Source organism: Aspergillus terreus, genomic scaffold, assembly GCF_000149615.1.
Source record: "Aspergillus terreus NIH2624 scaffold_9 genomic scaffold, whole genome shotgun sequence".
Classification (NCBI taxonomy): Eukaryota; Fungi; Ascomycota; class Eurotiomycetes; order Eurotiales; family Aspergillaceae; genus Aspergillus; species Aspergillus terreus.
Window position 1 is genome coordinate 587895 of NT_165932.1, and position 16148 is coordinate 604042.

Genomic DNA, 16148 nt, shown 5'->3' on the forward strand with positions numbered 1-16148 from the left:
CTACGCAGACGAGAGTGCAGTTTTGCAAGGCCATATATATGATCTTCGATCATTATCAACACGCTAGCCGCCGAGCCACCATCGTATTCTGTGCCCGGGGCGTAACCAGCCCCATGACGTGAATACGAGATTAGCTTTTGTTCAGATCCTTTTGAACATGGCACTTCATTTCTGCCTGCTATGCGGCTGCTGGAATGAATGAGCCTTGTTGGCCGTGGCTACCCAGTCTTGAGAATGATCGGTTGTTTGGGAGATTGTGAGACCATATCTAAGGAGTACACCCATCTTGCCATGTTCTACTATCTTTTTCTTTGTAATCTTCATTCATGGCAGAAAACAGCTGAGGACCCTAGGAAAGAGATGAATCGTAGAAAGTCAGCTTCACATCTACACAATGTACCTGGGAAATAAAACTAGCATAATGAGCCACAAATGCAGCCTTAAGCCTATCTCAATTACGCTAATGATTCTAGTATCAACCTTCCGCCGTATAATTCCACCCATGCAGAGGTGCAGTACAGTAAGTCACTCCCGGCGTCAGGCTTGCCGTGCAATTCGCAGGATCTAACGACGGGTTCGCAGCCAGAAAAAGAGTGCTAGTAATTTTATGTCGCAGGCAGATCTGAGCGCATGACTCGCCCTCCAGAGCTGTATGCCACTTCCAACACTCTTTCGTAGTGCCTTCTGCGAGTGTGGCATCCCTGGAGGGATCAACCATCCATTTTCCGTATCCATCACTTTCTGTGCCCCATGGATTGTGAGACGTGGCGACAACATCTGTCTCGGTAAGCACCCCTGCCTGATGAGAGAGACACAAGACCCTGCCAAAGGCCCAGGCGGTGCTTTGCAGATTGGTGCAGTACGCATTAATCCAAGGGTTTAACTGGCGCAGAGTTATAATCTTCTTGACTCTGAGGTCAAACAGAGGAAAGCCGTTCGCTCGCTCGATGCTAAAGCAGGTATCGTCTGGCTGCAGGACGTAGGTATGCTCGCAGGATAGCGGGATACACAAGACCTTACCCACGACGACCTGCTGACAGTCTCGGATGAGATCTTGGTTGCCCATGTAGAGGGCTGCGGATGAGACGGAGTACTCGAGAGCAATAGATGTGCAAGTGTCGCCCTCTTTCGTGGTGTACGTTTTACCGGACACGCACAGGGGGTCGTCTTCGGACGCAGTGAGGGCGAGATCTTCGGGAATGGTTGTGCTGGTGATGAAATCGCAGTTTCTCATTACAACCTCAAGGTTGTGCTGAAAGACCTTGTTGTAGTAGGAGTATGGGCTCGACTGCATCATTTGAAGCTTTGTCTTGTAGCAGTAGGAACACATCTCCTCCTTTGGCATGAGCTCAACCCTGGCGACGCGGGTGAAGGTGCTGATAATGTCTGATAGTTGAATTAGCCAATGCGGATGGCTAGGGCATGAGACATACCATTGCAGTATTGACCAGTTTGCGGGTCCTTGTAGCAAGTTTCATTCCAACCAGTCCACATGTTTCCTCCCGGAATAGTTACCGGATGATCGAAGAGTGTAGATCCATCGCAGTTCTTTTCGGCAGTGTTAAACCAATTGGCCAGCGACTTCCCGCAGCTTTGCTCGCAGACCATGTCTGTTAACGTTTCATTTCCCAAGGTGCCATGATATGCAGGCTCTCCAAATCGGAACACGGTAAGATCACAGTCGATAGTAGCAGTTAGTGCAGCAACGCATGCGTCCGAGAAAGTCGAGGGAAGGTCATCGCGCTCGTATATCGTGAAGCCAGGAAACTTGCTCTGATGTGTAGAGTCACTAGAGCCCCACGAGTTTCGAAAGACCCCCTGTACTGTTTCCCTGGTTGAAAGTGCGCCTAGCAATCCGAGGAAGACAAGTATACATGAGAATATCACCAGCGGCCGTATCATGGTGAGGGTATTCGGTGAAATAAATCCCTTCTTTGCCTCAGTCGTTCAGGAGTACATCCAAATAATCCGCTAAAAGACGGCCAACAAAGTAAAATAGAGGCTAGATGACAGTTGCGCAATTGGTTCTAGCTCCTGACTGCCAAGATAAGCTAGAGATGAATCAACCACGGTCCATGCTTTCAGGCTGCTGATAGTCAGATGGAGCTGCTCGGTTGGCATGGACTTATATACCTCATACAAGGACCCAGTAGGTCGTGACTTTGTAGGAATAGAGAAACACCACTGAGCATAGTTTCTCATGGCCCATATAATAATACTCTGGACGTTCAAATCTCGACTGTTGCGCAAATACATCCCGAGATATCCACATTGCTAGTGTATGGCGGACTGAGACAAGTCTAGCTAGCTTAAAGCCGGGGCCCATCGGCTACGCCCTTTTGGGCCTGAAGCGTGCTTAGCGATATTAGATGTCCAGACAGTTCTATCCTTTCTCCATGTTCATCTCGGTCCATGTTACCCTGTGGCGCTCAGTTAGCCTGCATTTGTCATCGGAATATTAATGATGCAAATGTGAGGGTACGGCTATTGGCAATAGGGGCTTTGTGTACAAATGGTACCAATACTCCGAGGAGACCGCTCATTTTGCTTACTTTTGGACTGGACTGAGCCGACTTCAGGGCTCAGAGGTATCTTTTAATCATGGGCATACACTCCTCTCGTCCCCAGAGATGCGCCATATTCTCTGTTTTATTATTGTTGCTTTCTATATCCCACACCGCAGCTCATGGCTATACAAGCAACTCCAATAGCGTCAGCTGTGCCAGAGTCTCGGAGGGTGAACCAGCTCTTACGGTCGACTGGTCGAAGGCATTATTTTGTTCGGAAAATGCTGTCGAACATAAGCGGGAATCCCCTAGAGTCGAGGACATCTATCGACCGTCCTGCAACAAGTCCTCACACAGCCTACAGCGTGTTGTTGGGTATTATGAAACCTGGACTATCCGACGCCGATGCAATGTATTCTGGCCCGAGCGGATCCCCCCAGGCGTTTATACACACATCAATGTGGCTTACGCTGTGATTGACCCCGACACCTTCGAGGTTAGGCCCAGCCTGCTGGCTGACATCAATCTCTTCACAAGACTCACCGATCTCAAGAGAAGTGATCCTGATCTAAAAGTGTTCATTGCCCTGGGCGGTTCGATGTACAGTTCCCCAGGCCCTACCGAACACACATTCACAGACCTAGCGGCCTCTGAAGCAAACCAGACGGCATTTATCAAATCCCTCACGAAATTCATGACTGCCTTCGATTTCGATGGAGTCGATCTTGATTGGCAATATCCAGGGGCAGAGAACCGCGGTGGTCGCCCGCAGGACTTTGCTAATTTCCCCCGGTTCTTGAAGAACCTCAAGGCCGCTCTCAGCCAGACTGGCGGGAGAGATGGTCTGAGCATTACCCTTCCCAGTTCATATCAATATCTCCAACACTATGATATCCAGAGGATAAGAAATCACGTGGACTTCTTCAATGTGATGACGTACGATCTGCATGGTACATATCGCAAGGGAGAAGCGTGGAATGACGAATCTCTCAACGCACATACCAATTTGACCGAGATCCAAGACTCCCTGGACCTGCTGTGGCAGTATGATATCTCGCCCCAGCAAGTCGTTCTGGGGATGGCCTTCTACGGAAGAACATTCCAACTCACGGACCCGTCCTGCAACACGCCTGGGTGCCCGTTCGCTTCTGGCGGAGAGGCACAACGCTGCAGTTACGAGGTTGGGGTATTGATGAATTCCGAAATTGACGATATCGTTGCGCGGAACAATCTCACCCCTATTCTCGACAGTAATGCCGCAGTCAAGATGGCCACCTGGGACAACCAGTGGCTTGCATACGACGATGTCGACACCTTTCAACTAAAGGCAGACTTCGCCCGCAGCCAATGTTTAGGGGGCCTAATGGTCTGGGCCGTGAGCCATGACCACGCCAGCGGAGCATACTCTCAGGCCCTTAAGACCGCAGCTCGGCGCAAGTTCGTCGCTCTAGCAAACGATGCTACGGTAGACGACACTATCTTGCCAACGTGAAGCACGATCATAGAGCGAAATATCAAATAGAATCTAGAGATCAGGCCAAACAGGCTTGTCCAAGTTTGTGAACTGCCAAGCAACAAGTGGTTCGGGCAGATATGTCTGTGTTTCGTTGACTTGGTGGAAATCGCGCCAGATCTCCTTCAGCGTAAATCTCCGTGTCGACATGAATTCGTAGAACCGGAAGAACACCTGGACTGCACTGATCTTGACTCGTCCATCATACCCGTCCTCGTCGGCGCCCTCACGAGTCCAATCCGAGTCGATTGCCCAGAGAAACTTGTCCCGGTTGGCTTGGCTGTACGATAGACGAGCGTCGTCTGTCACGAGGAAAAAGACGTTGGGGAGGACGCCAGGTCTGAGATGGCCTTGGTCACGACGTCTCCGAAAGTCCCTACGTTGGAATCAGCATCATCTGTAATGAGTCGTCTTGCAGCGACTCACTCTCTGAGAAAATTGAGTTCTCCGTGCTCGTTGGCCTCAAATTCAACGAATTCGGCCACTTTGGAATTTCCGATTTGATCCAGTCCGAGAACCAACAAGTCCGTCGCAAGAAGATCATTGAATTGCTTTTGGAACTCCTCCCAGCCTTTCTGTCCCTTGTGGTGATAGAATATGTAGCCCCAGCTCTTATCATCTCTATCAATCACGTTCTGGATCCATTCTGGGGGTAGGTGTCTCGGTCTCTGCGGTCCCCGTCTCCTCTGCCTCTCCTCATAATGCGCCTTTTCAACGAAGTAGGACACGTCTCGCAGGTTCTTTAAAGCGCGTGACTCCTCCAGGGAGAGGACCGCAGCACGGGCTTTTTCCCGTTTGGCCTTTAGATCAGGCCGCTCATGCAACCATATTCCTCGATCATTTTCATATTTAACGCGGTCTAGGATCTTGAGGATACGAAAGTCATCGTTGATGAGGCGACATTCGGAAAAAGTCAGAGAATTGGGGTCGGTGGCGGCTTTGTGGATCAGGCTTTCAACGGATTGCCCGAGGTACTTTTGAGTCGTGGCCTGCATCACATCAAGCGGCGGCCATTCCAGCAGTTGATGTTTTTCCTCTAGGGATATATCCTCTGGGCATTGTATTGCTTTGTCCCAGAGGGGCTCTAATTGAGCAAATTCTTCAATAGTGTCTGCCATTTAGTGAATAATAGAGAAAGCCAGGATGGATGGCGGTTTTAATATCGGTGGGTGCCGGTGCCAATGTTACCGCTAATAATTGGAAACGGCATTCCATTTGTTTTTTCTTACTCTTTTTCGTTTTACTGTAATCTAACTCATTGCATCTTCTAAAGGGGCCATCTCCATCGGCACCATTTCGTTCATCGCGTAGAAGTGATGGCCCAGAGGTCCATCATAAGTACCTACATTTACTTTCAAATAATTGGGTACTAGAGTAGACTTTCACAAGTAATGGTAAGATATGATATTCTCAGTATGTTACTAGGCTGTCATTGTCCTGAACTGTTTGATTTGACTTCCATTCCATGAGGTCTTGGATGAGGCCTGTTCTTCCGCGATGAGTTGTTAAATTATGAAGTTTTGACAACTTAAATCACGATCTGGTGGTAAAATAAAGAGCACAAGCCGAGTCATTGACTGCACCTGGCCAGAATTACACGCTTTGGAGCTGATTAAAGACCCTGGACATTCGGTCGATCTAGGTCCATCGACAATCCCCCGGCTTAGAATCTCCCCCACGCTACCAACCTTCACTCCATGCTTCAACTAGGGACAAACTAAGCCAGCAGAAGTACAAAGCAGCGAACGAGCCTATAGATCCCGTGTCTTTGATGCTATCGAAAGCCATGGAGCGGGGTTGCGGCCAATAGTGCCCTGGAGGTCTGTTCCCAGATATCCCCAGGATCGTCACTTCTCCGCATCTTGTCCCTTCTTCTGCATGCTTATCCTAAGCTTGTTGCGAAGTACATGTCCTTCTTAAATACACTGTACCTTTGGATACTGTGGTGTTCAGCGTCATTGCGGGATAGTTATCTCCATGCGAAACTATGTAGTTGCAGTATGAGGACTTTCACTGGACGGACATTCGCTCATGCCATCAACTCCGGCAATCAAGCATTACCATTAACGCCAAAGGCTTAGCAGCATCCCCAGATCTTGGCATGGGGGTGTTTGCCTCCTCTGGGTTGGTGTGCAGTCCTCTCCCCGCATTCTAGCAAACATCCGCGGTTGTTGAGGAGGTATATATGTAAGAACTGGTCTATCCTCGGGACATCGCTGTTCAGATCTCTTGTGTTAGACAGAATTCAAGCGAACAGACCCATCATAATGAGGAACCATATGGCTCTGGGGTGGTTCTACTCCCCCAGTCAGATCGGCCGGTATATTATCACTCGAGTGACCAGTCTGAAGCCTCCTCGGGTATGTCTTCAGGTAGATCTTCCTGCGAGAGCCATGCTAAGCGTGCCTTAAGCATAAAATCCGGAACCCTGTCGCCGTCCTCCGGGACCTAACGTCCCATCAATGGCTGATGTTCCTTGCCGGTTTTCTGGGCTGGACATGGGATGCCTTTGACTTTTTCACCGTGTCCATGACGGTGACGGAGATTGCGGCTGACTTTAACGAGTCGGTCACTAGTATCACCTGGGTATGTTGGGTGCCTGCGGTGTTCGCGGTGCACGGAGCTAACATGCAAGTTAGGGCATCACCATCACACTCATGCTTCGATCTGTCGGGGCCCTGATTTCAGGCGTCTTCGCGGACCAGTATGGTCGCAAGTGGCCCATGATTGTGTGCCTCGGGCTGTTCATTGTGCTGGAACTGGCCTCGGGGTTTTGCAATACTCTATCCCAGTTCCTAGGAGTTCGCGCGTTGTACGGCATTGCCATGGGAGGTGCGTTTCAATGCCACCAACCAACGTCTGTAGTCGAGATATCTGACATTTCTAGGTCTCTTTGGCCCGGCGGCCGCCACGGCCCTTGAAGACCTTCCACACGACGCCCGTGGAATTCTATCCGGCTGTTTTGAGATGGGCTACGCCGTCGGCTACCTCCTGGCCGCAGCCTTCTATCGCGCTCTCGTACCCACCACCTCCCACGGCTGGCGCAGCTTGTTCTGGTTCGGTGCTGGACCGCCCGTCCTCCTCATCGCGTTCCGCTGGTATCTCCCAGAGACCAACTACTTCCGCGTGATGGTCGCCGAACGCGAAGCACGAGCTCGCAGCGAGGGTCCCTCCTCGTCAGCACCGCCCACCCGCCTGGCGACCTTCAAAGCGTGGCTGCGCGAGTCAGGCTCCGCCCTGAAAGAAAACTGGTTCCTGTTCGTCTACCTAGTCGTCCTGATGACGGGGTTCAACTCCGTCTCGCACGGCTCGCAGGATCTCTACCCCACGTTCCTGAAAGACCAGGTCGGGCTCGACGCCTCCGACACCACGATCATCACCGTCGTCGGCCAGATCGGCGCCTTCATCGGTGCCAACTTCTTCGGCTACATCTCCACCTTCTTCGGCAGACGGCTCACCATGATGGGCACCTGCTTGATTGGCGGCGCGCTCGTGCCGGCATACATCTTCCCCCGGGACATGCGTCTTGTAGCTACTGTGTTCTGGGAGCAGTTCTGCGTCGGCGGCGTCTGGGGCCCCATCCCGATCCATCTCATGGAGGTGAACCCGCCGGTGATGCGGGCGCTGCTCGTCGGGCTGATGTATCAGCTGGGGAACCTGGGGAGCTCGGCCTCCGCCACGATTCAGAGTATCATCGGCGAGCGGTTCCCCCTGCCGCCCAGCGCGGCGGGCAAGAAGCGGTACGACTACGGGAAGGTGATGGGGATCTTCCTCGGCAGCGTGTGGGCGTTCATTCTGTTTTTCCTGTTTTGGGGACCGGAGATGTCGCCCGAGGAGAGGGCAGCCGAGGCCGAGGAGGCGGACCGGCTGGAGAAGCTGAGGCTGGATGGGGCTGATATGGCAACTATCGGGAGGGAGAAGGTCTTGAAGGGAGAGGAGGTGGGTGGTCAAGTTGATGATGGTGATGTCCCGGATGTTGAGAAGGCGAGCACCAAGCACCTCGGCGAGTAGGCAGGATTACGAGGCTCGAGAGTATTAGCTACAACCGGTTTAGCTGGCATGTCTAGTGCCTGGGGCGCAATTCCTTATGACTGTGAATACGAGGCCAGGCTGACATCGTTGATTCCACGCGGCTGGAATTCTCCTGTAGTGATGGATATTTATCTTGCAAAGCCAGGACTGGTGATGCGAAACATGGAGCTACAAGCGTTAGTCTTTGTATAGCGATCTACTTCGAGAACCCAACATGGGTTTGGAGAGCGCACCGTGGGTCTGGCCTCGCATAGCCTGTCTACTCCCCCTCGGGATCTTTGCCGGTATTCGATTGAGCACAAATTCCGACATGAACCCGTTGCTCTTGCAGGCGGGTTATCTCCGCAAGATCAGTAATGGAATGGTATTCCTACACGGAATGAAGACGGTCGATATCACGGTATGGCTTCTCCAAGATAAAGACACTCGACAAATACCAACGGATGTAGGCATATGTGCTTGTCGGTTGGAACGCAGCCACCATGTTCACCTGTCCGGTCCCACGACAGTATATCCTTGTTTTCGGGCTTGTCGACATCGCCTTGTCCATTTCCCTCGCGGTTGGTGTCGTGCTGCAGTCCAGATTTATCCCACACAGCAGGGCTGGCTGCAGGAGCGTTGAGTATTGGAGGCTGGGAGATACTGACACCATCAGTGACTGGTCTCTCCAACGTTCCTGTAGGAGGATGGTAGAGCGCTGGTCATTTGCCATTGCTGTGATGTATGTGAAATCTCCGTCTATCTTTAAATCTCGTCTCACTCGGGGGTACAGAATCATGTACTCCATCTGCGGTATTTTTACCGCTTACTTCGGCTACATTGGCATTTTACGGAAAAGAGACGAGCGTCGTGGCAATTACAACAAGACAAGAATAGGGACCCCCATAGCAGTGTCTCGGTTTGCCTTCCGAACCATCTACAGGATCATCCAGCAGATATTGCAGCGAGGAAGACGCTCAAAGACGTTGCCAAGCTCGATTCATATGAAGCATCGATTCACAATTGGAAAGCAGTCAAGAATCAAGCAGAAACTCCCAGCTGGAGCCTTGGGACGCATCTCTTCCTATCTGCATTACGTGGACCTCGTCCACCTGCAGCAGGCTTTACCGGAGATCTTCGTCACAAATACCAGTGAACAAATCCCACTGGAGAACCTCCAGACTAATGCCTGCAATGAGAACAAAACACAGTGCATGGTGTGCAAAATGATCATATGCGACGTATACATCCCGCGCGCCACCAGGCCCTCCAGACTGACACTAACATTCGAAGCAGGACTGCAGCCAGTCCGTGACTGTTGGTAAATCCGCAGTCCGCACGCACCTTGAACGCTGCGCGCCATATTGCACAAACTGCTTCTACGACCGCCACTGGGCCGTCACTGGGTCCAACAGTAGGTATCATAAGCGGAAGCTGGGCTGCGGCTATGATACCCCAGTTGAAGTAAAGGTTTGCCAGCTGTGTGTAGCCATGGACCAACGGAAACGAGAGAAAGTCCTCGAAGCGCAAGATCAGCTCCAGATAGACCAACTTGTCCGACAGCATCCCTTGGCTTGCACTGGGTGCCAGAAGACGCTTTCATCGTCTGGCCCCTGGTGGTGGGAATGTAAGTCCTGTCGTTCGGCGTGCTATCACTGTTCACATCCTGCTTGGGCTTAGTATATGTATTTGGTATGGATTTGCGTCATGTATATGGAATCACGTTGTTCGAGAGTAATTGTCACATTTCGTTTTGTCATATTATTGACAAGGCTTAACATAATTGGGACATTGCTACCTATTCACAGTAGCTACATGTTGGTATGAGTACGGTGGGTTGCCTGAGAATAGACTGATGGCAACCCAAAGTGACGAGCCGTAGGCAAGGTGGTCAAAGGATTAGAATGAATGTTCTCATAGATTCGAGGAAGATCACATCGGGTTTCCATATTTCAATGCTCGCGCTGTCTCATGGACTTCGGCTGTGGCATTGCAAGAACACTATTCAATAGTAGAAGAAGTCAGCTGTCATAGTACAATGCGTGAATCAACCATGATGTTAAATAAGGGTTGTAGAGTTAATACGTGTGTAAGACAGCCAGGTGAATTATTCTATACTATATACAAACCATTTCACTTAGGAATAGTACAGTCAGTGATCAACTCGGCCTTTGATATTAATAACAACCGTTTTCTAATGAAATCCACAGCCATATATAAAGTCCTCTTGTCTCCGGACTACTTGACCTAAGACCTTATCTTTTCAGATATCGCTTTATACAGCCCCAACAGGACGCTTGATACAAAAAGGAGCGTGAGCTCAAAAGCCTATGAAGTTATTGCAGCAACAGTCGCCAGCTGCAGCAAGATAGAGGCTTGCACAGACAGTCTCGCAGGGACGGAGTTGGTCAGGAAGCACTCTCCCGATTGGGAGACAGCAAGTACTCAAGTTGCAAGGACTACATAGCCCTCCTTTCCAGAACATGAATTTATCTTCATGAGAGTCGCTGCTTGACTGGGTGTTTGACCCGACAAACGGATATGTAACCCAGCCACAACCTTCAGTGGTCGAAGCGGTTTCCAGAATCCCACAGCTTCCAGCATATTGGCACCAATCGTCTTTTCCTTAGAGTACACCGTGAAAGAAATAGACGCACGGAAGTCTGAACTGGAAGGATGTCCGCAAGCAGCTTGATCGGTGCTTTTCAATGCAGCATGCCACTCGGCCAGTGAATGCAAGACCCAAGGCCTCAAGCACTCTTTGTTGTAATAGTCTTGGTCGGCCATCTTCTGCTTCATGTATCGTCACATATTAGCGTCTACCTAAGTGACGCACTGGGCCCAGTATGCGGCCTAGTACATCGGATCCGATTCTTGAGGCAGGCCAGCACCGTCGGGCTGCCCTGCTACTTATGTGGATAACAGTCTAGAACTAGGGCAAGGTTCTTATTAACCAAGTTGCTAGCTTTCATTCTGGTGTTGTTATTTAGACTGACGAACGGGTCACGCGGGTACGTGTGGCATTTCTAGGATATGGTACGTGGAGCTCAGCAGATGGGGCTAGAGTGGGCCAATAAAAATCTGGAGAAGCCAGAGGGAGCCCTCCCTCCTTTAGAGCCTTATGAATCAGAGTTCGCGAAAGAGGGTTATGAGAAATTGTGGGTGTGGAGCGTATGCCATTGCGAACTGTTGATAGTGAGCAAGAAAGAGCGGGAAACAATCGAAATTTCCTGCCTGCATCTGCCTTGATTGCAGCGCTATGGCAACTGTCATACTGTCCCCAGTTGAAAAATTTCGTACTGGCCTAAATCGAGCAGTTCCTCCTGTACAATGTCGTCCCGGCCCTATGCATGAGCACTAGCGTAAGTGTAGTTTAGGCATGAAATTGCGGTTATGAAATCAGGTAGCTTGACAACATCAGATATGGTGTAATGTTGCAAGACAGTCAAATTTCTCTGTGACTCTTATAGGCAATTGTCTTTTCCCATTGATTCCAGTCCTGTCCTCAGAGAAGAGCTCATTCGAGACAGTGCAGGCTCGATCATCCTTAATTTTCACTCATTACTCTAGGTGTCTTAAGACAGGATATACAACCCTCAGGAAATACAAATTAGGAAAGGAGCAGAACTATCACATCTTGGCCGTCCCCCTTTGCGGCCTCAGGATCGTCTTCTGCGTCATACTCGCCAGGAACCGACCATCCTCAGTGAAAACCCTCCCTTCGCTGAGCGCCCTCGCATTCCCTGCCCAAAAGGTCTGTCTCTCACTGACATGCCAATTTTGCAAATCAAATTCATGAGTCAGAATTCGAAGCGCAAAGTCGAGAGTTGCACAGGCACTGGCCTGGAACAAGCTATAACCGGAATGGTTAGCCGGAACGTACGCAAGTCCGCGGTCCATATAGAACGCAAGGGCAGCGATTCGGTTCGCCTCTGTATGAAGAGCTCCCTGAATACGGAACCGATCAGCTGAGACGATATCCGAGACGTCTCTGCCATCCAGGTCGGTACTGTGAGGGTGGACCTCCATCATCGTGTCGAGAATCCTGTAGAGTCCTCGTTCCTGCGTTTTTTCTGTTGCGGTTTCCACCGCTGGCGTTGACGGGACGAGGAGTTTTGGACGAGTAGAATAGTTCACAAGGTCAGCCGGTTCATCGATGTGGAAATCTGCCGTTGCGATCAGACACAGTTGTTCGATTTTTCCTTCGGGCTGGACGATGCGAAGAAGCCTTGTTTGGAACGTGCGTGTGTTGCGGATACGCTCCACGCGGCAGATGAGCTTCTGAAATGGGCTGGCGGGTCGCACGAAGTGGCCACTGATGGAGTACAGGTGCTGGCCTTCTGTGACAGTCGCGTAGGCGGCGTTGACAGCGACAGCTAAAATGTTGCCGCCGTAGGCCCAGTCGGCCAGGTCACCCATGCAGATGGGAGGAACAATGGAGCGGTAGCAGTCGGTGCCGATGGGCTCGATGGCAATCTGGTCTTCCAACTTGAGCGAGGCCATGGTGGCTGTGTGTTTGGTATCACAGTATAAAGGATAGGGATGCTGCCCTAGGACTTGATATCGGCCTAAGGGTACAAAGTATTGTAATCAAGTCCTAACCCAAAGATATTGTAATCGGCCAAAGACCCCGAGGTGCATTTTGGGCATAACCTCAATAACCGACCAGGTTATATATGACGTGGAACTCTCTTTGCCGAAGCTCGCAACGCACGCCTAACGTCCGTCTTCCTGAACCCAGGCGCACGGCCGAGGATGACGAGCCCAGAGAGAAGACCTGGAGTGGTCAGCAGAAGAACTCTCGCTGGAGAAGATGGGGAACTCACGTGAAAAGAATCCCTCAACATCCAAGACATAGGAAGGCCAGGTACTATCACTCTCTGTTTGTCCCCTGGGTATGTGCAGAGCAGGAAACAAACCCCCATCTACCTCCACCCCATGCAGTTTGAGGTAGCCCTCCACGTCACGACAATCAAACCAGTCACCTCCAAGCCCAAAGACTTCCAGAGGATCTCCACCTCCCTTAGTCCCTAGCTCCGCCCACGGCAGCAACCCCAAAATCCGCCGCGGCATCCGACTATTTGCCGGGTATACTGCATTACCTTCCCCGTCAACATCCGGGAAATGCGTGCCCGCGCCACCGATGCTGTAAAATGGCAGACCAGGTACCTCGAGAGAGTCTGTGCATCCGCCCAGCAAGAGTTGCCGGAATCGCGGCTGGGTCTTGTCCGGGTCCCTCACGCAGGGGACGAGGCGGAACACGCGGTAGATCTCACCAGGCTCTGAACTGGATTCTGCAAAGAGGCGATATGCGTGCTCGAGGCTGTATCGCTGTAATCTACGAGCGAAGCGCACTTCTTGGAATGCATATGTGTACTGCCTGGTTGGTAGGGGAGAGGGAAGAGAGTGATGTTTGGGCGGTTGAACTTGCGCATTAAACACCGGCCCACGATGTCGCGGCAAATCTGGAGAGGACTCGGCAGGGGAACCCCTTTCAATGATGATATTACCCTCAGCTAGGATTTCCTGAAGTCTCTTCAATCGTGCATGGAGATCCGGATGAGAGAGCTGCAGCTGCGCCTCTGTGGCGACCTCGGAAAGCCCAGCTGCTTCTTCAATGGCGGTGCGTATTTTCGCTTCGAGCTGTTCTGCCCTGGCAGTCGCATTTCGAAAAATGGCCTCCTTCTTCAGTCGGTATGTGCGCTGTGCGCGACGGACCTGGGTGCGACGATCGTCGGAGAGTATGGCCTCGCTGCTGCCGTCCAGGCGGGGGCGTCCTACTCGTTGTGACCGGCGAGGCGTCATCTTTGGGTATAACTCGGCTTTAAACTCTATAGTTACTGCCGTGCATGATGAACTGTATCGATTTAATCAAAGTTGCGTGAAATGCAAAATCGTGATCTTCAGATATTGTAATCAGTTAAACCTCGGCAATTCAACAAAGGTTGGGTCCACAGATTTGCTGACTCTAATAACAGTGCAGAAATTGCAGCTCCATACCTGTTATGGAGGGACCAATTTCCCAACATCCATACTTATGCATTCCCATCTTCACCCGCGGCCACGATTTATGGAACGGCTGTATGCACAAGATCGATGGAGCTTAATATATAGTTGAGAATCTAGGACCAAGATGGGATATTGTAATCGGAGACATATGACGAGAGAGATATTATTCTACGAGAGCAGACGCCCATTCTCCGTGAGCCAACTGGAGAGTTCACCAATTAAGTCGAGTATTGCAAAGCAGTCCCGCTTTAAATAAACCTATCCTTACACGAGCGTTGCTCTTAGAGCTGCGCTCATTGTTTTGATAATAAGAAGCTGACTGGATAATCCTGAGACCTCACATGCGACAGGAGTTCTACAAAGGTAACCTTTCGGATGATTCCTTTCCTTGCTTTAGCGCTCTAGCGTCCTAGGTATCATTCTATCAGAGGGCATCGGGCTTCTCAAAGGCGCCAGCAAATTCATGGAAAGATATCTACAATCATTTCAGGGCCGCTATCCTCGAACAACCATCATCCCTATAATCCCCAGCTTGGTGAATATTGGACCCTCATCTGAAGCCACCCGACTTTGCCTGGGAAAATGGACATGTGGCAATCCCTCTCGCCTTGATTACCTCAATATCGAGGTTCATCTCTTCCAAACCCTTTCCCTTCTGTCGTTCCGGTCCGATTGTGAGCAAGTTGTATCCTTGTGGCTGATACCGGTCTCCGCGCGACCCCGGCATCTTGCCTCCGAATACTCTAACCAACAACGCCGCGGGTCCCCACTTCGACCAGATGGTAGGTCGGATGTACCATGGTTGCAAGCCCATTCTTTCGAAGTTATACAATTGCGTGGCCGGGTTTGGGGTATCGTGTACGAGCTTGACGGCAAGGAAGGAGGGGCGCGGAAGGGCCAGGTATCGAAGAATTACCTTTCGTGAGTTTCGGATGAGGCTCAACACAAGGGAGAGAAGAACGCCGGGTGATTCAAGACTGGAGCCGTGAGTAAAGCACAGGGGTTACGGTGGAATGTGCGCAGAACTTACCCAAGGCTCGTCCTCATGACTTCATCCAAGTCGGCCCCCAGCATCTGTCGTACCACTGGTTTTATGCAGCTAGGGAGCGCAGAATCAACATAGACGCGGACGTATTGATTGTTTGTTGCCGTTGGTCGCGCGACTTTCTTTTCATAGGAGATTGTCCAAGCTCTCAGTTCTAACGCGAAGTGCAGGCCATCTTTCCAACCTTCTCTATATGAAGGAAGCACGTCAAATGGGATTCCCATATCTTCGCCTAAGTTCTTGTGGAAAACACCAAGGGCACATTTCTCAACGCCCGTAAGTTGTCGCCACTCTTCTCTCTCAACCACATTAAGGATCTCGGCAAGGCCATCGCCTAATGTGTGGAGGAGGTCATCATCGGTAATTTTATTGGCGCGGCGGTAGCGGGCATGGCTGAGCCGATGACAGAGTGGTTAGCAGAATGGAAGACTGCAACTCCCTTCACAATGAGGAAGGCGAAGCTTAAGGTATGTCCAACATACAGATAATTCATTCTCGCCACGGCTGACGCATAACGATCCGAATCTCGAAGCTGGGACTGCGACTCCCGCAAGAGAATTTCCGTGTCAACAGCGCGCTTGCCCGCATTGCGCCTGTTATTCTGGCCCGTAACTGCGAAAAGCTTTGACATTGTCGGGATACCTCCGGCCTGTTTTGGTAGTAAGGTAGAGAATTGTTTAGATTAAGCCAGTCAAATCCACATATGTTTTTATCGTACCTTCAGTAGAGCCATTCGACGAGCCTTGGCAAATGCGTGTGGAAACTCCAGTTCTTGCAATTGCGCCATAATTGCATGAGCTTCTTTGACTGTCATACTAGACAACGGCCTTCTGCCATTAGAAAATGGAGCCACTATGTCTGCCATGCGCCGGTACCGAAGAACCTTCACCAGTGACATATAGCTGATGAGAGCTAAAACTATCATCAAGGAACAATTGTTCCACAGTGTATGGAAAAGGTCAGCGGCGCCGGACATCCTATTACCAATCCAAGAAATTCTCGTTCTGAATCAGTAGAGTGATGAAGCAAGTGTGTGAGGGTTCTGAAATCTGGGTCCCCAAAT

At 50.8% G+C, this 16148-nt stretch overlaps 7 protein-coding genes across 7 annotated transcripts; 3 read left to right on the forward strand and 4 right to left on the reverse strand.

The window, feature by feature from the left end:
• Window positions 1-475: 475 nt before the first annotated feature.
• ATEG_06462 (LysM peptidoglycan-binding domain-containing protein) lies at window positions 476-1902 on the reverse strand (the record flags this gene model as incomplete). The annotated part of the gene is made up of 2 exons (XM_001215640.1): window positions 476-1386; window positions 1434-1902. The coding sequence occupies 2 exons, from the start codon at window positions 1900-1902 to the stop codon at window positions 476-478; spliced, it is 1380 nt and encodes a 459-aa protein (XP_001215640.1).
• A 699-nt stretch (window positions 1903-2601) lies between these two features.
• Window positions 2602-3999, forward strand: ATEG_06463 (glycoside hydrolase family 18 protein; the record flags this gene model as incomplete). Its single annotated transcript, XM_001215641.1, has 1 exon — window positions 2602-3999. The coding sequence occupies one exon, from the start codon at window positions 2602-2604 to the stop codon at window positions 3997-3999; it is 1398 nt and encodes a 465-aa protein (XP_001215641.1).
• A 33-nt stretch (window positions 4000-4032) lies between these two features.
• ATEG_06464 (uncharacterized protein) lies at window positions 4033-5138 on the reverse strand (the record flags this gene model as incomplete). The annotated part of the gene is made up of 2 exons (XM_001215642.1): window positions 4033-4396; window positions 4447-5138. 2 exons carry the CDS (start codon window positions 5136-5138, stop codon window positions 4033-4035), a joined length of 1056 nt encoding a protein of 351 aa, XP_001215642.1.
• A 1161-nt stretch (window positions 5139-6299) lies between these two features.
• On the forward strand, window positions 6300-8031 carry ATEG_06465 (sugar transporter family protein; the record flags this gene model as incomplete). Its single annotated transcript, XM_001215643.1, has 4 exons — window positions 6300-6380; window positions 6433-6606; window positions 6660-6852; window positions 6908-8031. 4 exons carry the CDS (start codon window positions 6300-6302, stop codon window positions 8029-8031), a joined length of 1572 nt encoding a protein of 523 aa, XP_001215643.1.
• A 503-nt stretch (window positions 8032-8534) lies between these two features.
• ATEG_06466 (uncharacterized protein) lies at window positions 8535-9913 on the forward strand (the record flags this gene model as incomplete). Its single annotated transcript, XM_001215644.1, has 3 exons — window positions 8535-9248; window positions 9328-9658; window positions 9843-9913. The coding sequence occupies 3 exons, from the start codon at window positions 8535-8537 to the stop codon at window positions 9911-9913; spliced, it is 1116 nt and encodes a 371-aa protein (XP_001215644.1).
• Window positions 9914-11661: 1748 nt separating this feature from the next.
• ATEG_06467 (uncharacterized protein) lies at window positions 11662-13836 on the reverse strand (the record flags this gene model as incomplete). Its single annotated transcript, XM_001215645.1, has 3 exons — window positions 11662-12599; window positions 12746-12808; window positions 12858-13836. The coding sequence occupies 3 exons, from the start codon at window positions 13834-13836 to the stop codon at window positions 11662-11664; spliced, it is 1980 nt and encodes a 659-aa protein (XP_001215645.1).
• Window positions 13837-14464: 628 nt separating this feature from the next.
• ATEG_06468 (uncharacterized protein) lies at window positions 14465-15872 on the reverse strand (the record flags this gene model as incomplete). The annotated part of the gene is made up of 5 exons (XM_001215646.1): window positions 14465-14515; window positions 14657-15017; window positions 15071-15478; window positions 15568-15734; window positions 15804-15872. 5 exons carry the CDS (start codon window positions 15870-15872, stop codon window positions 14465-14467), a joined length of 1056 nt encoding a protein of 351 aa, XP_001215646.1.
• Between the last annotated feature and the right edge of the window lie 276 nt (window positions 15873-16148).